Consider the following 26,741-nt stretch of genomic DNA (forward strand, 5'->3'; position numbering starts at 1 on the left):
TGGATTTGAATTTGGTGGCCTTGCACCCTGCTTGAAATGGAATTTCAAGGAATAGTCATGAGTCAACTGCCAGCCCACCAGCTGTGAGTGAGCTGCCAGCAGATTAGGCTTGAGGGACTGAGCTGCCACCCCAAGAACCCATACCAGCGCTCCAGAAAGCCCCCCCACTGGCCACCAATATTGGATTTGGTGGAGAGGTGGAATATTGCGTCGGGGGACCAGCCCTCCCGTGTGAACATGGGACCCAACGCGTCCCACTTAGTCTAGTTTTCTATGTATCTATGTTTCTACCAACGTCTTATACAACTGCAACATGACCTCCCTACTTCTATACTCTATACTCCGACTGATGAAGGTGCGGAAGGTAAGACCCCCCCGGTTCTTCCTCCTGGGCCCTTCGTCCAGCGACCGCCACCATCTCCTCTCCGGGCAGATTCCTGGTTCCACCAGTCAGACCTGGCATTCCAATCGTACAAAGCAATTAAAACACAAAGCATTAAAATACATTCATCAGCAGTGAATTAAAATCCCAATTCTTTACTAATCCCAATCCCTTGAAAATTTTTTTTTTTCAATTCTGCAAACTGTGTGGAAGATCCTGCCTCCCCAACAATGAGTGACCATTTACAATCCACAACTCTCTGCTCCATTGGTGTGTGAAATATTGATCTTGTGCACAGAGACATTACCCATCTTGTCCGTGGTGCTCAGTCTGGTACGTTTAAACTCTTTCCACAGCTGACATTTGACAGCAGCATCCGGGTGCTCCCTCTCAACCTGCTGCAGAAAGAACAAGATCCATGATTGTTTGATTTAATCTCTGATTTGTTGTCAGCGCACGCTGCTGAAGTATTGCTCTTGCTGCAACCCACCACCCTTAATGCAGCGGCATATTTTCATATCTTTCAGGTAATTAGCACCCTAGCCACTAAATGAATGCGAATGGTTGAAGGGGGTGTCTTCTAAACGCATGCGAGCTCACTCACAGAGACCTTCAGAGCTTCTCTTCAAAACACAGTCTTTTGATGAATAAATGCTTTATTGTTGATAGAAAACAGTAAGATACATCCAAACTTTTTCCGACTCGTTATTACAATCTTCTTCGAACTCCAGCTTATCACTTCTGCTTAAGCATTTAAGTTCCAAACATGCCCAAAAACTGGTCATAAATCCCACCCACAATATAACGGGCAGTCTAAAATTTAAAGGCACATGCCATCATTAATGACAGGCAAAACAGGCCAAATGGCCACTTCATACCGGCCCCTAATTGTTCCAAGTATATAACGAGGCAATTACTAATAAACATTTAAAAAGTAGCCATGAAGGCTTAACATATATCAAAATCAAAAGGTCAGGGAATAAAACCCTGTGGCTCCTCGTCGGGAAATTAACCCCGGTCTCCCGCGTGACAGGCAGGGATACTAATCACTCTACTAACGAGGAAAAAAATAGCATGCACTTTAAATCCGCAATCAGAATTCTTCATCGACTCTTCCATCTTCACTTTCGCCTTCTAGAAGCAAGCACAACTTGGTTATTAATCTTATTACAACAGTGGTTTTAGTTCAAAGTCGTATCGTGCATACCAAACCCTTAAAATCAGGCATGATACCCAGTATATAGTCCAAAAGATAATAGTCCAAACCTTTGATAGCATGAAAAGTCTTCCTCCATGTCCGATCAACTCATTGATGTGTTGTAACAGTAAAGTTGAAGCGTGAAGATCCTTCAAAAGAATAGTCAAGTCAAGTCAAGTCGTCACATTTATTTATACAGCACATTTAAAAAACAACTCTCGTTGGCCAAAGTGCTTTACATTTGTTATAAGAATAATATAAACAAACAAATTACATACATATATACATATAGCCGTCGCTCAGTGGACGTCAGGAAAGGCTTGGGAGTACAGATAAGATTTTAGTCTTGACTTAAAGGAGTCGATGGAGGGGGCAGTTCTGATGGGAAGGGGGATGCTGTTCCACAGTCTAGGAGCTGCAACCGCAAAGGCACGGTCGCCCCTGAGCTTATGCCTGGACCGTGGGATATTCAGCAGCCCCAAGTCGGCCGATCTGAGGGACCTGGAGGTGGAGTGGTGGTTGAGAAGACTGTTTATGTAGGTGGGGGCAAGCCCATTGAGGGCTTTGTAGCCATAGAGGAGGATCTTGAAATGTATACGGAACCGCACAGGGAGCCAGTGGAGAGAGGCCAGGATCGGGGTGATGTGGTCCCTTTTTCGGGTGCCCGTCAGGAGTCTCGCTGTGGCGGTTTGGACCAGTTGCAGGCGGGACAGGGAATAACAGGATCTTTAGCAATAAAGTTCACCATTAAGTTTGATTTAATGTCCGAGTCATTAGCAAAGATTTCAAATCCCAGCTCAAGCTTTGGCCATTCTCTGTCTGGCTTGCAAAGAGATTTTAGTTTATTGATCCATTTCTTCTTGCTTAAGAAACGGTTCACTGTCAATTCTCTGGAAACTTCATTTGCAGAATTTTCTTCTGTGTCAACATACTTCAGTTGCACCACAGTTGTAACTCACGATGCTCTTTCCATTGGCAGATTGTCTTTGTCCAAATCCAACTCTCTGGTTTCTTTGGCTCTATCATCTAGTGGAATGCTTTCACAATTGTCGCTGTTCCACTTAGAAAGTGTGAATCCTCCCTTATTGCAAAGAGAAGTCAAATGTTCTATTGGTAGAATCGCTTTCTGCTCAGTAGACCTGGATTTTAAGCAATCATCCTTGTAGAAATTATTCTTCAAAGAGATTCTTCTTTCATGAAATTTACTCTTCTCGCCAAACTTGTGTTTCAAAGTCTGGGTACGTTGCTCTGCCATACTACGATTATTTGGCAGATTAACACTTTCTTGTTTGAAAGGTAAGTCCACACAACAGTGTCTGTCAGTTTTCACTGAGTAGTTCATAACATCCATGAACTTCAACTCTTCTTTCGACATCTCTCCCGATTCCTTGCTGGTACTTTCATTAGAGTCATGATTGTATGGCTTCATCACCGACTTTTCTAATTTATCAGTAGACATTTGATTAATAGCAACAGCAGGACAGTTCTTCTGATTTCCGATTTTGTGGTTCCTTTTCAAGGAGCCATAGATAACCCATCCAAGTCATGTTTTCATAGCATACTGTCCTTCACCTTGGCTCCTAACAATCTGTATAGGTTCCAAAGCCTTCAAAACATTCATTCCGATAAGTAGATCAACACTAGAATTTATTTCAGTTATCTTGACATCCTTCAGGTAAGGCCATTGGTTTATGTCTTCATATCTTGGTATATTTTGACGACCAACCGGCATAGTTCCATGCGGAAACACTTCAGATATTGGTATGAAATGATCTTCATCCAAACTGGATATCTCCATACTCGTAATGTAATGACTCATGCTCTCGTTATCTTTATTCATGGTACGTAATCGAATCTTAGTCTCTTCTCCTGTGATATTCAATCTTCTCGTCAGGCTTTCTGTACAAAAGGTAGTCGAACCTCCGTGATACAGGTAAGCATATGTTTGCAACACTGCATTCGTCTTGCTGTTCCTTACTTGCACTGGTAAGATAGAAAAATTACAAGCTTCTACCCCGACCCCAATATGAGCAGTTATTTGAGGCGAGGTGCTAGCATTTCTAGTGGTTGGTTTCTTGCCCTTTTCTGTTTGTTCTGGTTCATCTTCTTCTACCCAATGCTCTGGTAGCTCTTCTTCAATGTGAAGTGCTTCAGGATGATATTGATTGCACTTATAACAAATTATAGGACTCTTACAGTCTCTTACCATATGTTCCTTTTTCAAACATCCAAAACAGGTTCCCTGCTCTTTCAAGAACTCCATCTTGTCTTCATATTTTTTTCATCTTGAATCTTCGACACCATCTTATGGTGTGACCAACTTCATCGCATAATAAACAAAATGCTATTTGCTTGCTAGTAGACACCTTTCTTTTTCTTCCACCTGTCTTTTCCACAGGTATGGTCGTGATAGCAAAACTACTTCTCTTAGATTCAGATCTTTCTTCAGTTTTGGAATAGGTAGAACCTTTGTTAGTTGCCATCGGTTTGTAGTCTTCAATATTCCCGTAGTGTGGCTCTAACATGTACCGTACTTCCCTGTCCAAGAATTCCACCAGGTCTGGTAGCCTGGCTACTTGGTTCCTTTCCTGCCCAACCTCTCCCTGTAGCTCAGGCCCTCAAGACCTGGCAATATCATCGTGAATCTCCTCTTGCACTCTTTCCAGCTTAATGGCATCTTTCGTAGAGTTGGGTTGACCAGAACTGAGCATAGTACTCCATGTGTGTGCTTCGTGTATTAAAGATTATTAGAAATAAAGATAGAAGTGCTGTACTTCACATCATAAAATATCTGCGGCAATTGTACAGATAAATTAGAACAAAATAAATTAATACAAATAAAATTGAACAGAGTGACTTCTGTCGGATACTCACGTGGCATTACTGCTAAGGTGATATTGCAGGTCGCAGCTCTGATCTTATTTTTCGAGGTACAAATGAAGAAGCCAGATGTCTTGGCTGAAATATTTCTTAATGTTAAACCATCTGCCTCTGAAGAATAAAATAATAAATATTTTAGAATATTTAATTCAGAGTTAAGTTCTTCATCCTCAATCATGATTTTTCCTCTAATTGTGTTACTTTGCTGATGATGTGGTCATCTCTCAAAATTAAGCTGTGCTTGAAAATTTAGAGGTAAGTAGGCCTTCCGATGGCCTTTTATTAAAATTATTGATGATATCACAATTCGCACTGTTAAATTGTCTTTTTGTTTATTTTTCATGCTTTAAAATCGAGCAATTCATAACTGGCAGTCTAATTTAGTTGAATATAGGAGCAAAGAGTTGAATTGAGTATAGGAGCAAAGAGGTTCTTTGTGCCTGGAGTATTGGTGTACAGTTTTAGCCCCCTAATTTGAGGAAGGACATTCTTGCTATTAAGGGAATGCAGGTTTACGCAGAATAAGGGTTTACAAAGTTAATTCCCGGGATGGTGGGACTGTCATATGCGGAGAGAATGGAGCGGCTGGGCTTGTATACTCTAGAATTTAGAAGGATGAGAGGATATCTCATTGAAACATTATTGAGGGTTTGGACATGCTAGAGGCAGGAAACATGTTCCCGATGTTTCGGGAGTCCCGAACCAGGGGCCACAGTTCAAGAATAAGGGGTAAGGCATTTAGAACGGAGACGATGCAACACTTATCAATAAAATAATGTTATGACGTTTTTAAAAAGTGTCTTTAAGAATGTTCTAGATCATTGGTTTTGCTTGTTCATGGCAGATTTTACATCAGAGAAAATATAGTGGGGTGTTAGCAGAAGTTAAGAAAAGATCATTTCAAAATTACTGCCTTTTTAAGTATATTTTGCCTGAAAGTGTAAACCCTTTCATTTAACAGCAGAGGTGTGGATTGGTGATGTATCCACAAGGACCACATACATAAAGAAAACTCTCACAATAGGTCCAATTTTCAGCTAATTCGCCAAGGTGTAGAGATTGAAATGGAAATAATAGAAATGAGAGCATTTATATAATGCTGTATTAGATTACCCAAGAACTGGGTGCGATCAATGATTGATTGAAACATGGAAACAGGCCCTTCGGCCCACCGAGTCCATGCCGACCCGTTCACACTAGTTCTGTTATCCCACTTTCTCATCCACTCCCTACACGAGAGGGACAATTTACAGAGGGCCAATTGACCTACAAACCCGCACGTCTTTGGGATGTGGGAGGAAACCCACACGATCACAGGGAAAACGTGCAAACTCAACACAGACAGTACCCAAGGTCTTTGGCGTTGTGAGGCAGCAGCTCGACCTGCTGCACCACCGTGTGCCCCAATAAGTTATTCTCATGACTGAAATAAAATCACAAGTTGGTATCTGCTTCATGAGGGACACATTGTGTTAAACAGCTGTGTGCTAAGTCAGATCACACGCAGGTTTTGATGAATATTTACAAAGGCTACGAACCCTGAATGGACATTTGAGGCAGTTCCCGTGGCTGATTCATGGGGCTGTAGTTTTGCCAGGAGTACACTGGGGCAGGCGACCCTTCCTCCGAGTGGCACATCAGTTTGACAGTCTCCCCATATTCTGCTTTGCCCTCTATTTTGCAAATGGGCGGCGTTGGAGGAACTGCAATTCAAAGACAGAAGTTTGTAAGTTCATTCAGATTCAGATTCAGATTCAATTTTAATTGTCATTGTCAGTGTACAGTACAGAGACAACGAAATGCAGTTAGCATCTCCCTGGAAGAGCTACATAGCAAATGATTTGAATAAATAATAATAAGTGATAATAAGTGTCCGGGGGGTGGGGGGGTGATTGGCAGTCACCGAGGTAGGTTGTTGAGTAGAGTGACAGCCGCCGGGAAGAAGCTGTTCCTGGACCTGCTGGTTCGGCAACGGAGAGACCTGTAGCGCCTCCCGGATGGTAGGAGGGTAAACAGTCCATGGTTGAGGTGAGAGCAGTCCTTGGCGATGCTGAGCGCCCTCCGCAGACAACGCTTGCTTTGGACAGACTCAATGGAGGGGAGCGAGGAACCGGTGATGCGTTGGGCAATTTTCACCACCCTCTGCAATGCCTTCCGGTCGGAGACAGAGCAGTTGCCATACCATACTGTGATGCAGTTGGTAAGGATGCTCTCGATGGTGCAGCGGTAGAAGTTCACCAGGATCTGAGGAGACAGATGGACATTCTTCAGTCTCCTCAGGAAGAAGAGACGCTGGTGAGCCTTCTTGATCAGAGTTGGGGTATTGTGGGTCCAAGAGAGGTCATCGGAGATGTTGACTCCCAGGAACCTGAAGCTAGAAACACGTTCCACCTCCGTCCCGTTAATGTGGATGGGGGTGTGCGTACCGCCCCTGGACTTCCTGAAGTCTACAATGAGCTCCTTGGTCTTCTTGGAGTTAAGGGCCAGGTTGTTGTCAGCGCACCATGCTGCTAAGTGCTGGACCTCCTCCCTGTAGGCCGACTCATCATTGTTGCTGATGAGGCCAATCACCGTTGTATCATCTGCATACTTGATGATGGTGTTAGTACCATGTACAGGTGTGCAGTCATAGGTGAAGAGGGAGTAGAGGAGGGGGCTCAGCACACAGCCCTGTGGAACGCCGGTGTTCAGGGTGAGGGTTGAAGAGGTGTGCTTGTCTAACCTAACAGACTGGGGTCTGTTGGTTAGAAAGTCCAGTATCCAGTTGCAGAGGGAGGGGTTGACGCCCAGGTTACTGAGTTTGGTGATCAGTTTTGATGGTATAATGGTGTTGAATGCTGAGCTGTAATCGATGAACAGCATTCTTACGTAAGTGTCTCTGTTGTCGAGGTGGGAGAGGGCGGAGTGAAGTGCCGTTGAGATGGCATCCTCCGTACTCCTGTTCTTGCGGTAGGAAAACTGATAGGGATCCAGTGTGGGGGGTAGGCAGCTTTTGAGAGGTGTGCCAGGACCAGCCTCTCGAAGCACTTGGTGATGATGGGGGTAAGTGCAACTGGGCGAAAGTCGTTGAGGCTTGCCGCAGTGGAGTGTTTTGGCACTGGCACGATGGAGGTGGTTTTAAAGCACGTGGGGACAACTGCTTGGGCAAGTGACAGGTTGAAGATGTCAGTCCAGACGTCTGTCAGCTGCGCAGCACAGGCCCTGAGCACGCGCCCGGGGATGCCGTCAGGGCCAGCAGCTTTACATGCATTAGTCCTACTCAGTGCCACGAATACGTCGTAGGGGGTGAGTGTGAGGGGTTGGTGATCGGCAGGTAGCACAGCCTTGATGGCTGTCTCTAGATTGTCCCTGTCGAAGCGGCCATAGAAGTGGTTAAGATCCTCAAGGAAGGAGGCGTCGCTGGATGTGGGGGTGGTGTTGGAGGGTCTGTAGTCCGTGATGGCCTGGATGCCTTGCCACATGCGTCGGGGGTCGGAGTTGTTGTTGAAGTGCTCCTCAATCCTGAGCTTATGGCACTATTCATGTCATAGGAGCAGAATTAGGCCATTCAGCCCATAGTCTACCCTGCATTTCGATCATGGCTAAAGATAGATACAGACAGGCAGCATCTCTGGAGAGAAGGAATGGATGACGTCTCGGGTCGAGACCATTCTTCAGACTGATGATCATGGCTGATCTATCCTTCCCTCCCAACCCCATTCTCCTGCCTTCTCATCATAACCTCTGACACCCTTACTAACCAAGAACCTACCAATCTCTGCTTTAAAAATACCCAACAATTTGACCTCCACCATCATCTGAGGTAATTCCACAGATTCACCACCCTCTGACTAAAGACATTTCTCCTCATCTCCTTTCTAAAGGTACATCCTTTTATTCTGTGGCTGTGCCCTCTGGACCTAGAATCTCCCACTAGTGTAAACATCCTCTCCACATCAACTCTATCCAGGCATTTCACTATTCGGCACGTTTCAATAAGGTGCCCCCTCATCCTTCTAAACTCCAGCGAGTACAGGCCCAGTGTTGTCAGACGCTCATCATATGTTAACCAAAATCATCCCCAGGATCATTCTTGTAAACCTCCTCTGGCCTCCTTCCTCAGATATGGTGCCTTCCTCAGGACTCCTTATTCAGACATGGTGCCCAAACCCCGCGTCAGACCCCGTCTCACCCGTCCCGACGTAGTGCAGCCCATGGAGTGCAGCAGCAGCACCTCGCCCGTGGCCCCGTCGGTCGGCAGCCCAGCCAACTGTCTGACCTTCGGACCTTCATTTACCGCTGACACCACTGATACATCGGTTCATGAGTTGGATGGGGTGCCGGACTTTGCGTGCGACGTCGCGCGGCCCGGGCCGAAACTCCTCAGCTGGTCCGCCGACTGGGCTTTGTGTGCAGTCCAGCACCCGGGCTAACTCATCATTCACCCAGCCATGGCCAAGTCGATCAATGAATTGCTGTCTGAATTTGTCCCTTATTTTGACCGTTTGTCCCTTATTTGGGAGTGAGTGTAAACAAGAGTTTTACATGATATGTAATCCAAGATCATCTTTAATCGATATGCAAACTATAGCAGTACAGTAGCTTGTTAGTTGTCAGAGCATCCTGACTGCTTCCAGAACTGAGCAGTGTAGGAAGTGGGTGTTAATATAAATGGCATAGTAAGGTGGGGTTAGTGATGCTAACCTATATGATTGGTTGTCATGCATAAACCAATCTACAGTTGGCAACCCTCATTACATCCCTACTTTTGTATTCAAGTCCTCACAAAATAAATGCTAACATTGCATTTGCCTTCCTTACCACCGATACAAATGAGCATTTGGGAATCCTGCACCAGCACTCCCAACCCAAGTCCCTTTAACACCTCTGATTACTGAATCCTCTCCCCAATGAGAAAATAGTCTATGCCTTTATTACTACTACCAAAATGCATGACTCCACACTTTGTTACGTTGTATTCCATCTGTCACTTCTTAGATAGACACAAAAAGCTGGAGTAACTCAGCGGGACAGGCAGCATCACTTCTTCTTCTTCTTCTTCTCCTCCTTCTCCTTCTCCTTCTCCTTCTCCTCTAGGGAGCATAGGCCATTGACAAATGTCCTCCACCTCACTTGGTTGTTGGCAGTTCTTTCGAGATCTCCCCAGTTGAGATGTCTGCCTGGACACCTCTTCTCCAGCAGTTCCTGGGGCGACCTATTTTCCTTTTTCCTTGGGGGTTCCATTTCAGGGCTTGTCGGGTGATGTTTGTGGCAGGTTTCCTGAGGGTGCGTCCAATCCAACTCCATTTTCTCCTTCGAATTTGTAAGTCAATGGGCTCCTGACTTGTTCTTTTCCACAGGTCCACATTGCTTACTTTGTCTCTCCAGCAGATGTTAAGTATTCTCCTAAGGCAGGTGTTAATGAATGTTTGTAGCCTGTTTGCAGTGTGTTTTATGGTTTTCCATGTCTCTGATCCATACCGCATCACCTGTTTCACATTTGAGTTAAAGATGCGTATGTTGCTGGTGATTGAGATGTGTTTTGAGCTCCAGATCTTCCTGACCATGTTAACCATCACGCTAGCCTTATTGATTCTACTTTTTATGTCTGCCTCAGCCCCTCCAGTGATGTCCACAACACTGTCTAGGTATGTGAATGTTTCTACCTCCTCTAGAGCAGTGCTGTGCATAAGGAAAGTATTGCTGGTTTTGGAGTGGATCCTCATCACCTCTGGAGCATCTCTAGAGAGAAGGAATGGGTGACGTTTCAGGTCAAGACCCTTCTTCAGACTGGTTAGGGATAAGGGAAACGAGAGATATAGACGATGATGTAGAGATAAAGAACAATGAATGAAAGATATGCTAAAGAAACAGGCCATTGCTAGCTGTTTGTTGGGTGAAAATGAGAAGCTGGTGCGACTTGGTTGGGGGAGGGATGGAGAGAGGGGGAATGCCGTGGCTACCTGAAGTGAGAGAAATCAATATTCATACCACTGGGCTGTAAGCTGCCCAAGTGAAATATGAGATGCGGTTCCTCAAATTTGCATTTAGCCTCACTCTAACAATGGAGGAGACCGAGGCCAGAAAGGTCTGTGTGGGAATGAGAAGGAGAATTTAAGTGTCCAGCAACCGGGAGATCAGGTTGGTTCAGGCGGGCTGAGCGAAGGTGTTCAGCAAAACGATCGCCCCAGTCTGCGTTTGGTCTCGCCGATGTACAAGAGTCCACATCTTGAACACGGATACAGTAGATGAGGTGGGCAAGTGAACCTCTGCCTAACCTGAAAGGACTGTCGAGGTCCCTGGACAGAGTCAAGGGAGGAGGTGGTAGGACAGGTGTTGCATCTTCTGCGGTTGCAGGGGAAGGTACCTGGGAAGGGGGTGGTTTGGATGGGATGTGTTAACCAGGGAGTTGTGGAGGGAACAGTCTCTGCTGAAGGCGGAAAGGGCTGGAGATGGGAAAATGCGGCTAGTTGGAGGTGGCGGAAATTTTGGAGGATTATGTGTTGTATGCGACGGCTGATGGGGTGAAGGTAAGGACTAGGGGGACTCTTGTCTCTGTTGCGACTAGGGGGAGGGGGAGCAAGGGCAGAGCTGTGGGGTAACGAGGAGGCAAGATTGAGGGTCATATGTATGATGGGAGGGGAACCCCCGTTTCTTAAAGAATGAGGACATCACGGATATCTTCGTCACTTCTTAGCCCACTCTCCGTACTTGTCCAAGTCCTTCTGCAGACTCCCTGCTTCCTCTACACCGCCTGCCCCAACACCTATCTTTGTATTATCTGCATTCTTGTCCATAAAGCCATCATCCAAACCATTGATGTACAACGTGAAGCTTTCAATTGCCTGTCTCGAGCGGCAAGTTCATGCCAATCTTACTAATTCCAGTATAGGGTCATGCATCGGGATGGGACATTTCCTGTGGAACCATATGTACCTTTGTACCTTTAATGTAGTAAAATATCTAAATTGCATTTCAGAAGCCTGTAATGGTTGCACTTGGGACTTTAGGGGGGGGGGGGGGGGTTTGCGCTAATATTGGGGTTATTTTTAATGTATTTAACTTTCTATTGTTTATTGTATTTTCCATGAGCAGTGTGTTCGCAGGCATGTTATGCTGCTGCAAGGAAGAACTTCATTGTCCTGTTTTCGGTACAGATGACAATTAAAACACTCTTGACTCTTATGAAACCAAGTTTGGTGTTATTAGAAGGGAAGAACAAAATGACGGGCCTGCAATGAACTGCAGCTGCTGGTATCCTGAATAAAAGGTACAGTGGTGGAGGAACTCAGCGGGTCAGGCAGCATCTGCAGAGGGAATGGACAGGCATCGTTTCGGGTCAGGACCCTTCTTAGCTCTGCACAAACCTCTTATGACGGTACATAACAACAACCTCAAACTACATTTTAATATTCACGGCAAAATCTGCGACTCAAAGTTTGTGGTGTTACTGTCAAGTAAGATAGAGTCTTACTGGAGACATTTCCAATGTTTGTTGTTCAGTCACACACAAGGTCACAGCAGCATTTCTAATATTTCTAATACAACCTGATCTCCCGGTTGTTGGACACTTTAATTCTCCTTCTCATTCCCACACAGGCCTTGCACCCTGCTTGAAAAGGAATTTCAAGGAATAGTCATGAGTCAACTGCCAGCCCACCAGCCATGAGTGAGCTGCCAGCAGATCAGGCTTGAGGGACTTAGATGCCACACCAAGAACCCATACCAGCACTCAGGAAAGCCCCCCCACTGGCCACCAATATTGGAATTGGTGGAGAGGTGGAATATTGCGTTGGGGGACCCGCCCTCCCGTGTGAACACTTAGTCTAGTATCATTTAAAAACGCATTCAAAGACCTGGACATTTTACATGAAAGCTAGTAATGACACATTACTACTAAGCAAGCTGAAATCTGCATAGAAATATTTTCCGAAGCCCTTACCCAATACAGTCACATCCACTGTTTCTTTCCGCGTACCAACCAAGTCATAAGGTGTTGTAACTTCTACCACGTAGGTTCCAGTGTCAGTTATCTGCGCATTCTGGATCGCTATTGAACAATCTTCCCCGTTGGCATCTCCTGTAAAGTTTACTCTGCCCTTGTAGTTTTTTCCAACGCTGTATAATCCGTCGTAGAAGTACTGGATTACATCGATCTTAAAAGAACAGTAGAACTTAGTATTGGACAAAGCAGACACAAAGAACTACAGATGCTGGTTTACAAAAAAAGACACAAAGTACTGGAGTAACTCAGTGGGTCAGGCAGTATCTGTGGAGAACGTGAATAGGTGACGTTTCGAGTCGAGACCCTTCGGCATATCCTGTCCATCATGACCAAGTTGTCCCTACTTAACCTCTTTTGCCTGCATTTGCAGCTTCCATAAGCAGCTCAGTCCAGATAAGGACTACACTGTGAGTGAAAAGGTTACCCCTCTTAAATCTCTCACCTTAACCCTGTGCCCTCTAGATTTAGAATCCTCTATCCTGGGACAAAGACAGTGAGCGTTCACTCTCTCCATGCCCATCGTGATCTTGTAGACCTCAATAAGGTGGAAGTGGATCCTGAGGCTTAACTGCCACCCAAGAGGTGCTCGACCGATGGGATACCTGGGTCAGAGTTTCTTGGTTCCCAGGGTGGAGGTGGTGAGAACAGCCGCTGGATGTGAGGGCGGACATTGGACACACTCCTGCCCATCTTTATTGACAGTTCTGAGATACATAGAAACATAGAAAATAGGTGCAGGAGTAGGCCATTCGGCCCTTCGAGCCAGCACCGCCATTCAATATGATCATGACTGATCATCCAACTCAGTACCCCATCCCTGCCTTCTCTCCATACTCCCTGATCCCTTTAACCACAAGGGCCACATCTAACTCCCTATTAAATATAGCCAATGAACTGGCCTCAACTACCTTCTGTGGCAGAGAATTCACAGATTCATCACTCTCTGTGTAAAAAATGACTTTCTCATCTCGGTCCTAAAAGACTTCCCCCTTATCCATAAACTGTGACCCCTTGTTCTGGACTTCCCCAACATTGGGAACAATCTTCCTGCATCTAGCCTGTCCAACCCCTTAAGAATTTTGTACGTTTCTATAAGATCCCCTCTCAGTCTTCTAAATTCTAGCGTCGCAGCGGCCTCTGCAGTCCGTCTGTCTTCTTATTATTTTTTGTCTCGTTTGAATGTAGTTTTTTTTTTTTTAAACTGGGTATGTGTGTGGGGTATGTGTGTGGGGGGCGGGGGGTGGTGAAACTTTTTAAATCTTTTCCCTGTAAGGAGAACCCAACCTTTTCTCTGTCGGGTCTCCGTTGTCGTTGGGGCCTAGCACCGTGGAGCGGCCTCCAGCAGGAACGACCTGGGGCTCCAGTCACGGAGCCTGCGGACCTACTCACCATCGCGGAGCTGGCCGAGTTCGGAGCGGTGGTGGCGCATGGCTGCGACCCGACCCCGGGGTTTCGGAGGCTTACCGCAGGTCTGGTAGACAGTAACACCGGGAGCCCGCGGGTCCCTGCTGGGAGACCGCTTTTCGGGGCTTCCGCAACGGCGACTTCACCCGCCCGAGTTGCGGGGTTGAAGATTATCTGGAGCGGGGCCTTACATCATCGCCCGGCGCGGTTTAATGACCGCGGGACACTTACCATCGCCCGCCGGGGGCTTTGACTGACATCGGGAGGAGAATGGGGAGAGCAGGGGAAAGATAAGTCTTTGCCTTCCATCACAGCGAGGAGGAGATGCGCTGTGATGGATGTTTGTGTAAATTGCGTTGTGTCTTGGTTCTTTTCCTTGTGTGTATGACTGCAGAAACCAAATTTCGTTTGAACCTCAATGAGGTTCAAATGACAACAAATAAATTGTATCGTATTGTACAAGCCGAGTCTATCCGGTCTTTCTTCATATGAAAGTCCTGCCATCCCAGGAATCAGTCTGGTGAACCTTCTCTGTACTCCCTCTATGGCAAGAATGACTTCCCTCAGATTAGGAGACCAAAACTGTACGAAATACTGCAGGTGTGGTCTCACCAAGACCCTGTACAACCGCAGTAGAACCTCCCTGCTCTTATACTCAAATCCTTTTGCTATGAATGCCAACATACCATTTGCTTTCTTCACTGCCTGCTGCACCTGCATGCCTACTTTCAATGACTGGGGTACCATGACACCCAGGTCTAGTTGCATCTCCCCCTTTTCCTAATCGGCCACCATTCAGATAAAAGTCTACTTTCCTGTTTTTGCCACCAAAGTGGATAACCTCACATTTATCCACATTATACTGCACCTGCCATGCATTTGCCCACTCACCCAACCTATCCAAGTCACCTTGCAGCCTCCTAGCATCCTCCTCACAGCTAACACTACCCCCCCAGCTTTGTGTCATCCGCAACCTTGGAGATGTTGCATTCAATTCCCTCATCCAGATCATTAATAAAAAAAGTAAATAGCTGGGGTCCCAGCACTGAGCCTTGCGGTACCCCACTAGTCACTGCCTGCCATTCTGAAAAGGACCCGTTTACTCCTACTCTTTGCTTCCTGTCTGCCAGCCAGTTCTCTATCCACATCAATACTGAACCCCCAATACCGTGTGCTTTAAGTTTGTATACTAATCTCTTATGTGGGACCTTGTCGAAAGCCTTCTGAAAGTCCAGATATAACACATCCACTGGTTCTCCCTTATCCACTCTGCTAGTTACAAGACACTGAACCTTTCCAGCATAAACAGACTGCACCCATACAAAAATAAATTCAACTTGAAAATCCTTTATGACTAAAAGCAATGGATATGTGTTTAGTTTTGAGACACAGCATGGAAACAGGACCATCAGCCCACCGAGTCCACGCCGACCATCGATCGATCACCTGTTCACACCAGTTCTATATTATCTCCCTTTCCCCATCCACTCTCTACACACTGGGGGCAATTTACAGAGCACCAATTAACCTACAAACCCGCAAGTCTTTGGGGTGTGGGAGGAAACCGGAGCATCCGGAGGAAACCCACACGGTCACAGGGAGAACGTGTAAACTCCACTGTCCCGCCAAAGATATTTAAGAAATAAGGCACAAGCAGGGTGCTGTAGGCTACAGACAATCTCACTGTAGCAATGTTATAACATAATTTTTAAATCTCATTGTCTTGGGTTTATAGGCCAAATGGAAGGAATTTAATGTTTAATACCTGTAAATTAATGGCCATTTAAATCAGCTTGTGAGTGGGGTTTTCTGGAACGCGACCATTTGGAACGTTGAGGCTGAGGTAATTTTATTCCCCCATATCGGCAGCAAATACACTGCCGGTTCTTCGGGGAAAAAAATCACCGTTTCGCAACTTAAAATGTGAATTAAATGCATCTTAAGAAACACTTTTATACATAAAAATAAACTACTTTCTTTTACCTGTCCCCTACATAAAATCCGGCCCCGTTGTCGGCGTTGACGGCTTCAGAAGCTGATTTTAAAATCACTCCAGCGATTAACTTGTCGGGCAATTTTTTTTAAAAAACACACAGAACGGCCGTCAGAACGATTCTTTAGCAAAATTTTGCACTCCAACAAAATATAATCCAGAAACAGGTCGGAAAAAAAACGCGTTTTAACCCCGCCCCCCCCTCAAACGCGCCAAAATCGCGCACACGGCCAGTGGCAGAATTGCAACGCCGCTGAAGGTAAGTATTGTGACATACCTACTCACTGAGTGACGGAACTTGTGAATTGACTGGCCATCTCGAGTGTATGGACATCACCATTAATAGTACTTGTAAGCAAGTCATTTCAAGAAGTACTACCGCAGAGACAAATGCTTACCGTTGGTTCCATTTCACTCGGTACTTCTTCGACTAGAATCCATTCAATGTTAAGATTGTTTTTAGTTGGTGCGGTGGTTTGATAGGTACATTGTAAATGTAAAGCATCTCCTCGAGCTATTTCCATGTGCGGGACCTTCACGTTGACCATCATTGCATTCAAGGATGTAAGTGCTTTAGATTTTAAAAAAGAGAATAAAAAATGTTAGCCAAATTATAGGCCCAACTGAATCTCAAAAACATCATTTACCATTCTCTCAAATCATCTGTGATCTACATACAGCTCCGACACCACAATCCTGATTAGAATTCTCGTCCCACCAGCTTGCCTGACACACAAATACATTTGGTATAGTCAGCTCTCTCTGAGAACTATGACCCTGACAAGCGCAAGTGGACCGGGATGCCTTCTCCGGCAGTGTGAAACAGAATGGTGGTAACTGGGAAGAGATTGAGAGCTGAATAATCTATAAAGACATTGTGTGAAGTCTTTTAACTTAAAAAATAGGCCCAGCCCACACCATCAAATGCAGCCACAACAGGCGCTGCCTCAAGAAGGCGTCATCTATCATGAAGGTAGTGTTGCCAACTGTCCCGTATTAGCCGGGACATCACATATATTGGTTTGTCCCATACGGGACCGCCCTTGTCCCGTATTTGACTACTACTCGGCTCGAGGGGAATGTCGGGTCGGAGCTCCTCATCTGGCACCGCCTCACCCATCCCGATGTAGTGCAGCCCATGGAGTGCAGCAGCAGCTCCTCGCCCGTGGCCCCGTCGTTCAGTATTCCGGCCTTTGGACCTTCGCTTACCGCCGACACCACCACCACCCCTCCTTCTCATGGCCTCCTTCATCATCAATTCATGAGTTGGATGGGGCGCCGGACTTTGCGTGGCTTGGGCCAAAACTCCTCAACTGGGCTGGGCTTTGTGTGCAGTCCAGCACCCGGGCCAACTCATACACCCAGCCACGCCGAGTCAGTCAATGAATTGCCGTCAGGGAATTTGTGCCATATTTTGACCTTTTGTCCCTTAGTTGGGAGTGAGAAAGTTGGCAACCCTACATGAAGGATCCCCACCATCCGGGCCGTACCCTCTTCTCATTGCTACCGTCGGGCAGGACGTACAAGAGCCTGAAGTCCCACACCTCCAGGTTCAGGAACAGCAACTTTCCTACATCAGACACAGGCAACTTTAATCCAACCTCCCTACAGAATACCACTGTGCACTTATTTGGATTGATTGAAAGATACAGCATGGAAACAGGCCCTTTGGCCCACCATCGATCACCCGTTCACACTAGTTCTATGTGATCGCACTTTCCTATCCACTTCCTCCACACTAGGGGCAATTTACAGAGGGCCAATTAACCTACAAACAAGCACGTCTTTGGGATGTGGGAGGAAACCAGAGCACCCAGAGGAAACCCACGTGGTCACGGAGAGAGTGTGTAAACTCCACGTAGACAGCATGAGGTCAGGATCCAACCTGGGTCTCTGATGGTATGTGGCAGCATTTCCACCCACTGCATCACATATGCCTAAATGCTGCTGCAAGATTTTCACTGTCCCCTCGACTTAAGTCTATGCCCTCTAGTTATGGAATCCTCTACCCTGGGAAAAAGCTTGTGAGCATTCACTTTTTCCGTCCTGCTCATGCTCTTGTGAACCTCCACAAGCTCAGCCCACAGTCTCCTACGTTCAAAAATAAAAGGTCCCGGCCTATCCAATCTTTCCCTACAACTGATTTCAGACCGATGGTCTCAAGAAGGGTTCCAGCACAAAACATTGTCTGCCCATCCCTCCCACAAGTGCTGCCTGACCCGCTGAGTTCCTCCAGCACTTTGTGTTTTTCTAGACTGTGACAGTTAGTTGACCGCAAAAGTTTATTTTGATATCTGAAGATGTTTTGTCAGCAAACAGACTCTTTGCTGACATAAATGATTTTAACATCCTCTCCCTGTATGTAAGGATTGAAAAAAATCCTCAGTACAGAATGGTGATAAGGTTTGGTTAATTTAAAGTTTTGAACATACTCGTAAATAAGATTGTACTTTAATAATCTCTAATGTAAACAGGAGCACAAGGAAATGCAGTTGTTGATTTACAAAAAAAGACACAAAGTGCTGGAGTAACTCAGTGGGTCAGGCAGCATCACTGAAGAACATGGATAGGTGACATTTCAGGTCAGGACCATTCTTCAGGGCTGCTGTTCGAAGTTCAGTCTGAAGAAGGGTCCCGACCTGAAATGCCAGCTATCCATGTTCTCCAAAGATGCTGCCTGATGCACTGAGTTACTCCAGCACTTTGAATTTCTAATGTAGGTTACAGATAGCTGAGCAAGTTATCTTGGGTTGTGTGTAGCTTAAGGTTGGAGACACCTTCATAGAGTCGAACAGCACAGAAACAGACCCTTCAGCCCAACTCATCCATGCCGACCGAGGTCCCCATCCAAGCCAGTCCCATTTGTCTACATTTGGCCCATATCCCTCCAAGCCTATCCTATCCACATATCTGTCCAAGTGTCTTTTAAATGTTGTTATAGTCCCTGCCTCAACTACCTCCTCTGGCATCTTATTCCCTACACCCACCATCCTCTGAGTGAAAAAGTTGCCCCTCAGGTTCCTATTAAATCTTTCCCCTCATACCTAAACCCTGTGCCCTCCGGATTAAGAATCCTATGCGCTGGGAAAAAGCCGGTGAGAATTCATTTTATCTGTGCCCCTCATGATCTTGTCCACCGCACCAGCCTCCTACGCTTCAAACAAAATAGTCCCAGCCTATCAAACCTCTCCCTGTAACTCAAGCCCAGGTCAGCATTTGGTGGCCCCTTATTAGATATCAACTTTTATTGCTTTGTTTTCATGATATTAAATTTAGTTTTGTTTATTATTGTCACGTGTACCGAGGTACAGTGAAAAGCTTTTTTTGTTGCGTGCTATCCAATCAGCAAATTGATTCATGATTACAATCAAGCCGTCCACAGTGTACAGATACAGGATAAAGGGAATAATGTTCAGTGCAAGATAAAGTCCAGCAAAATCAGATTAAAGATCATTTTAAGGTCTCCATTGAGGTAGATGGTTGGTTAGGACCGCTCTCTAGTTGGTGATAGGATAGTTATGTTACATAGATACATAGAAAATAGGTGCAGGAGTAGGCCATTCGGCCCTTCGAGCCTGTAACGCCATTCAATATGATCATGGCTGATCATCCAACTCAGTATCCCGTACCTGCCTTCTCTCCATACCCCCTGATCCCTTTAGCCACAAGGGCCACATCTAACTCCCTCTTAAATATAGCCAATGAACTGGCCTCAACTACCCTCTGTGGCAGAGAGTTCCAGAGATTCACCACTCTCTGTGTGAAAAAGTTTCTTCTCATCTCGGTCCTAAAGGATTTCCCCCTTATCCTTAAGCTGTGACCCCTTGTCCTGGACTTCCCCAACATCGGGAACAATCTTCCTGCATCTAGCCTGTCCAACCCCATAAGAATTTTGTACGTTTCTATAAGATCCCCTCTCAATCTCCTAAATTCTAGCGAGTATAAGCCAAGTCTATCCAGTCTTTCTTCATATGAAAGTCCTGACATCCCAGGAATCAGTCTGGTGAACCTTCTCTGCACTCCCTCTATGGCTATAATGTCCTTCCTCAGATTTGGAGACCAAAACTGTACGCAATACTCCAGGTGTGGTCTCACCAAGACCCTGTACAACTGCAGTAGAACCTCCCTGCTCCTATACTCAAATCCTTTTGCTATGAAAGCTAACATACCATTCGCTTTCTTCACTGCCTGCTGCACCTGCATGCCCACTTTCAATGACTGGTGTACCATGACACCCAGGTCTCGCTGCATCTCCCCTTTTCCTAATCGGCCACCATGTTGCCTGCTAACAGCTGTGAAGAAACTGTCCCTAAATCTGGAGGTATGCGTATTCACACGTCAGTACCTCTTGCCTGAAGGTAGAGGGGAAAAGAGGGGGTGACTGGGGTGAGACTGATCCTTGATTATGCTGGTGGCCTTGCCGAGGCAGCGTGAGGTGAAGATGGAGTCAGTGGAAGGGCGGTTGGTTTGTGTGATGGTCTGGGCAGCGTCCACAACCCCCTACAGGTCTTCAATGGAGCTGTTCCCAAATTATGCTGTGAAGCATCCTGATAAAATACCACCTACACCGCATTTGTAGAAGTTGGTGAGAGTTGTTGGGGACTTGCCGAACTTCCTCAGCCTAGTAAGGAAGTCGAGGCTCTCTCGGCCATTGCTTCGATATGGCTGGTGCAGGACAAATGGCTGGTGATATTTACTCCTAGAAACGTGATATTTTCATCCATCTCTACTATGGTGCCATCAATGTATTCCGAGGTGTGAGTACCGCTTCGCTTCCTGAAGTTGATCACTATCAAGATACAATATACATATATTTGTCACATGTACCAATTGGTACAGTGAAATGTGTGGTCGCCATACAGCCACACGAATAATAATAGTCTTTAACACAAACATCCCCACACAGTGGGATCAAAGTTTCCCACTGTGAGGGAAGGCTCCAAAATTCAGTCATCCTCCTCTCTTGTCCTCCCGTGGTCGGGGGGCTCCCGAACCCCCCGCTGTCGCCGCTACGGGCAGCCCGATGTTCAGGCCCGCTCGACGGGGTGATGGACGTCCGACGTTGGGACTGGAGGGCATCCTCAGCGGCTTGGACATCCAAATTGGCCACCTCCTACTGGAGTCCGTGGCTCCCGAAGTCCACAGGCCACAATGGGTAGAGATTCAACGCAGGCGGCCCTCGGCAAAGGCCCTTAGGACGCCGCGGTGTTGAAGTCAGCGCCGCCCACGCTGGGAACTCTCCAAACCGCAGCTCCGATGTAGAAGCAGCAGGCCCAACACTCCGGAGCTTCGACGGTGATCCAGGTGAGCAATCGCCCGCTCCGCTATGTATCGAGCGCTGCGCTGCCGCTGCTGAAGCTCTGGTCCGTGTCCCCGGCAGGAAAGGCCGCTCCAATCCAGGTGGTAGGGCGAGGACGCAACTCGGAGAATAGTCGCATCCTCTCCTTCGTGTTGCTGACATTGAGAGAAAGGTTGTTGTCTCGGCACCAGTTTACGAGGTTCTCAATCACCTTCCCATACCCTGTTCATTATTTGACATAAGCCACCGAATCGTACGTTTTCCATAAATGATTAGCTCAGCACACCGATATTCTGGGTGACAACGGAGGGCCAAACAACACAGACAGCTTAATGCATTGATTTAAAAGTTTCCATTCACAAAATGACTGATTTAGGCCAAAGGTACCACCACCCCCAGCAGTGCGTTCCAGGCCTCCACTACCATCTGTGTAAAAAAACATGCCCTGCACATCTTTCAAACGTTGTCCCTCTCATCTTAAAGCTATTTCCCCTTATATTTGAGTTTTCCACCCTAGTTAGTTTAGTTTATTGTCACGTGTACCGAGGGACAATGAAACATTTTTGTTGTGTGCTATCCAGTCAGCAGAAATACACAATTACTATCGAGCCGTTCCCAATGTACAGATAAATGATAAGGAAGTCATAGAGTCATAAAGAGATACAGCATGGCCCAACGTACCCACACCGGCCAACATGTCCCAGCTAAACTAGTCCCGCCTGCCTGCGTTTGGCCCATATCCCTCCAAACCTGTCCTATCCATGTACCAGTCTAACTGTTTCTTAAAAGATGGGATAGTCCCAGCCTGAACTACCTCCTCTGGCAGCTTGTTCCAAGTCAGCTTTGGCCTGAGTTAGGTTTAGGTTTATTATTGTCAACTGTACTGAGGTAGCATGAAAAAAAATGCTGCTTGTTGCCTGCTATGATAATACTACACATAAATATAGTCAAGCCAAACTCCAGTACAATTGATAGAGCTATGGGGAAGATACAGAATGCAGAATATAGTTATCAGCATGGCAGCAAACCAGTTCCAGAGACAAAGTCCAATGTCCGCAATGGGGTAGAGGTGAATCAGACAGTATTCTAGCTCATGGAAGGACAGTTCAGAAGCCTGATAACAGAGGGGAAGAAGCTGTTTCTGAGTCTGGTGGTGCACGCTTTCAAGCTTCTGTACCTTCTGCCGGACAGGAGCGAGGAGACGAAGGAATGACTCTGGCAGGACAAGTCTTTGATGATGTTGGCAGCTTTTGCGAGACAGCATGAGGATTAGATAGTCAGTGGTGGGGAGTTGGGTCTGTGTGATGGACTGGGCTACATCTAAAACTCTCTGCAATTTCTTGCAGTCTTGGGCAGAGCTGTTTCCAAACCAAGCTGTGATGCAACTCGACAGTGTGCTTTCTGTGTTGCATCTGTAGAAGTTTGTAAGAGCCACTGGAGACACGCCAAACTTCCTCAGTCTCTTGAGCAAGTAGAGGCGGTGATGTGCTTTCTTGGTACAGACCATTAATCAACGACCCACTCACAAGAAATGAAGAGTCTTTTAACATTTTAAGAAGAAAGTTCTTCTAAAGCAAAACACAACGTGCTGGAGGAACTCAGCAGGTCAGGTAGTATCTATGGAGGGAATGGACCAGTGACGTTTAGTTTCGGGTCCCTTCTTCAGACTGATGGAGTAAGGGGGGTAAGAAAGGTGGAGGGAGGGAAGGGGGCAGGACAAAGCCTGGCAAGTGATAGGTGGATACAGGTGAGGGGGTGATCGGCTGGTGGGTGGGGTAAGTGACTAAGGAACCAAAAGAATGTCAAATAAGGAGAGAGGAGGAGGAGTGGAGCTGGAATGAGGGATATGGGTGGGAGGGAGAGGGGATGAGAGGGGGGTGGGTGAAGAGAGATGTGGTCGTTGGGGGTGAGAGCTGAATGTAAGGATGAGGAGAAATGGCTCTACCCGAAATGTCACCCATTCCTTCTCTCCAGAGATGCTGCCTGTCCCGCTGAGTTACTCCAGCATTTTGTCTACCTGCAGTGATTTGAAATGTACATGTAAGGGTATATCGATAAACAATGCGGGTGCACGGTGCGGGCAGGCCCGGTGCGGTTGGGCTCAGACTGAGCTGCTGGAGACGTGACAGGGAGCGGGCAGCCGGGTGTTGGGGGTTAAACACTGACATTACTAAACCCCACCACCACACAACCCGCCGTTAAACGCAGGCCAACTCCAACCCCGAAACCGGACGGTCAGACAGTCACACACAAAACGCTGGAGTAACCCAGCGGGACAGGCAGCATCTCTCGAGAGAAGAAATAGGAGAACCGGCCCTTCGGCCCAACCGTCCATGCCGACCGAGATACGCCATCTAAAATAATCCCAGTTCATGGAGATCCTGAATAAGACACAAAGTGCTGGAGTAACCCAGCGGGACAGGCAGCATCTGTGGAGAACATGGATAGATGATGTTCTTGGTCGGGACCATTCTTCACACTGGTCTCCAACATTCCTCCAGTCTGTGTCTTTTTTGTGCACTTTGTGTCTTCCCCCCCTAAACCAACATCTGCAGTTCCCTCCGTCTCCTCGCGGAAACCCAACCCAGTTTCCAATCCCCAAATGTGGCCGCACAAGTTCCCGCACAGTTGCCAACACGACCCAAGTTCAGAACAAGATCCAACCAGGTGCACCTTTTCAGTCGGGGGGGGGATTTAATGGAGACCTGAGCGGTAATTGCTTTACACAAAGGGCGGTGGATATAATGTTCGAGCTGCCGGAGGAGGCAGTTGAGGCAGACACTGTCGCGACGTTTAAGAAACATTTGGACATGGATAGGACAGGGTTTGGGGGATACGGGCCAAACGCAGGCGGTGGTGTAACTGGGACATGTTGCTCGGTGCGGGCCGGTTGGACCAGTTTCCACAATCTATGACTCAATGATTCCAGGTATTTTAAAGATGAGATTCATAATGATAGATGAACTAGGCCCAACTGTACAAGTTACCAACTCTCCCAGTCTCGGCTGTGCTTACACCGCGCACAACTCTCGGAGTTTTGGAGACTTTCACCATTTGAAAGTTAATGTCCGGGCGACCAGGTAAAGGTGCTACAGGTTGCAATGTCCCGGCAGCTCGATGTGAGCCCAGACCCTTGTGTGGGCTGAACGGGGGGAGTGGGTGTGAGCAGGGCGAGTGTGCAAGGTGTGCCCGGTCCAGATCCCACACTTACCGGCCAGCAGGTAGAGGAGCGCGGCGCCGCTCATTGCGCCGAGAGCAGCGGCCGCGGGAGCTTCGCCCCGACAGCGAGGGAGGGAGGACAGGTGAGCCGGGTCCAGGTGAGCCGGGGTCGGGCACAGGTGAGCCGGGTCCAGGTGAGCCGGGGTCGGGCACAGGTGAGCCGGGTCCAGGTGAGCCGGGGTCGGGCACAGGTGAGCCGGTTCCAGGTGAGTCGGGCACAGGTGAGCCGGGTCCAGGTGAGCCGGGGTCGGGCACAGGTAAGCAGAGCCGCGCCGCTCCCCTCCACCCGGAAAACGGGGATTGTGTCAATCAGAGCACCTCCACCACCCTCCCCGCCGCGGTGATTGGGCTCAGACACACCCCGGTCCTGCCCCCTCTATCTCTACCTCTCCCCTCCTGTACTCTCCGTGCGGACAGGCAGAGGAAGCACAGGTGAGCCGGTTCCAGGTGAGCCGGGGTCCTCCCTCTCAGCGGCCGCTGGTGCCCCGGGGTCATTATAAAAACGGTCTTTATGAAAACCAATAAAGAATGTCTGAGGAAGAGCTCCGACCCGAAACGTCACCCGTTCCTCCTCTCCAGGGATACTGCCTGTCCCGCTGCGTTACCCCAGTAAACCGGCAACTGCAGTTCCCTCCTGCACAAGGACGTTTTCATTTGCTTAGATGAACGAGAAGAGATTGTTGTGAACAAGTTTCATATAACCATATAATAACCATATAACAATTACAGCACGGAAACAGGCCATCTCGACCCCTCTAGTCCGTGCCGAACACATAATCTCCCCTAGTCCCATATACCTGCGCTCAGACCATAACCCTCCATTCCTTTCCCATCCATATAACTATCCAATTTATTTTTAAATGATAAAAACGAACCTGCCTCCACCACCTTCACTGGAAGCTCATTCCACACAGCTACCACTCTCTGAGTAAAGAAGTTCCCCCTCATGTTACCCCTAAACTTCAGTCCCTTAATTCTCAAGTCATGTCCCCTTGTTTGAATCTTCCCTACTCTCAGTGGGAAAAGCTTTTCCACGTCAACTCTGTCTATCCCTCTCATTATTTTAAAAACCTCTATCAAGTCCCCCCTTAACCTTCTGCGCTCCAAAGAATAAAGCCCTAACTTGTTCAACCTTTCTCTGTAACTTAGTTGCTGAAACCCAGGCAACATTCTAGTAAATCTCCTCTGTACTCTCTCTATTTTGTTGACATCCTTCCTATAATTAGGTGACCAAAATTGTACACCATACTCCAGCCCCATCTCTCCCCTGTCCTTTACCCCTATCTCTCTCCACCCCCCCCCCCCCCCCCATCGGTCTGATGAAGGGTGCCGACCCGAAACGTCACCTATCCATGTTCTCCAGAGATGCTGCCTGACCCACTGAGTTACTCCAGCACTTTCTGTGCTTTTTTTTGTTCAATGATACTTTATTGTCACAGGTACCTGGCATATAGCAACCTGATCTCCCGGTGGCTCAGCACTTCAACTCCCTCTCCCATTCCGAATCCGACCTTTCTGTCCTGGGCCTCCTCCATGGCCAGAGTGAGGACCACCGTTAATTGGAGGAGCAGCACCTCATATTTCGCTTGGGCAGTTTGCACCCCAGAGGTATGAACATTGACTTCTCTAATTTCAGTTAGTCCATACTTTCTCCTCCCCTTCTCAGCTCTCCCTCAGCCCACTGGCTCCACCTCTTCCTTTCTTCTTCCCGCCCCCACCCTCACATCATTCTGAAGAAGGGTCTCAACCCGAAACGTTGCCTATTTCCACTGCTCCATAGATGCTGCTGCACCCGCTGAATTTCTCCAGCATTTTTGTCTACCTTCGATTTTCCAGCATCTGCAGTTCCTTCTTAAACAGGTACACTGAAACTCCTTGTTTTTGCATACAATGCATAAAGTACGCAAAGGGTGGCCACGTAATTGGCTCAGACAAAGTTACAAGAGATACGAGGAACTGCAGACGCTGGTTTACAAAAACGACACGCGCTGGAGTAACTCAGCGGGTCAGACAGCATCTCCGGAGAACATTTCTGGTCAGGACCTTTCTGGAGATAATCAAGGCATCAGGTAAAATGAACTGTACATCAGAGCTGTACATCAGCTGTTAAAGCCTTCCACTTCTCACCTATCCATGTTCTTCACAGATGCTGCCTGACCCAATGAATTACTCCAGCACTTTGTGGTTTTTTTCCCCCTTATAATGTGTAAAATCTATAGTTAATATTATTTGTTGTGATAAACTGGAAGAGCTGGAAGCCGGTGTTACTGCTTGAATCATTGAAAGATCCAGCATGGAAACAGGCTCTTCAGCACACCAAGTCCATGCCGACCATTGATCACCCGTTCATACTAATTCTAAGGTAGACAAAAATGCTAGAGT

General features: G+C 47.2%; 1 protein-coding gene across 1 annotated transcript in view; it reads right to left on the bottom strand.

Annotated features, from left to right (window-relative positions):
* LOC116980799 (cell surface A33 antigen-like) overlaps positions 1-24,662 on the bottom strand; it is a 64,636-nt gene extending 39,974 nt beyond the window's left edge. Inside the window, exons 1-4 of the mRNA XM_033033393.1 lie at positions 24,352-24,662; positions 16,240-16,412; positions 12,382-12,595; positions 5,999-6,163 (exon numbers count right to left, since the gene is read on the bottom strand). Coding sequence (XP_032889284.1) covers positions 5,999-6,163; positions 12,382-12,595; positions 16,240-16,412; positions 24,352-24,385 — 586 coding nt within the window. The 5' untranslated portion in view covers positions 24,386-24,662. The remainder of the gene's footprint in view (positions 1-5,998; positions 6,164-12,381; positions 12,596-16,239; positions 16,413-24,351) is intronic.
* Between the last annotated feature and the right edge of the window lie 2,079 nt (positions 24,663-26,741).

This window comes from Amblyraja radiata, chromosome 14, assembly GCF_010909765.2.
Source record: "Amblyraja radiata isolate CabotCenter1 chromosome 14, sAmbRad1.1.pri, whole genome shotgun sequence".
NCBI lineage: Eukaryota > Metazoa > Chordata > Chondrichthyes > Rajiformes > Rajidae > Amblyraja > Amblyraja radiata.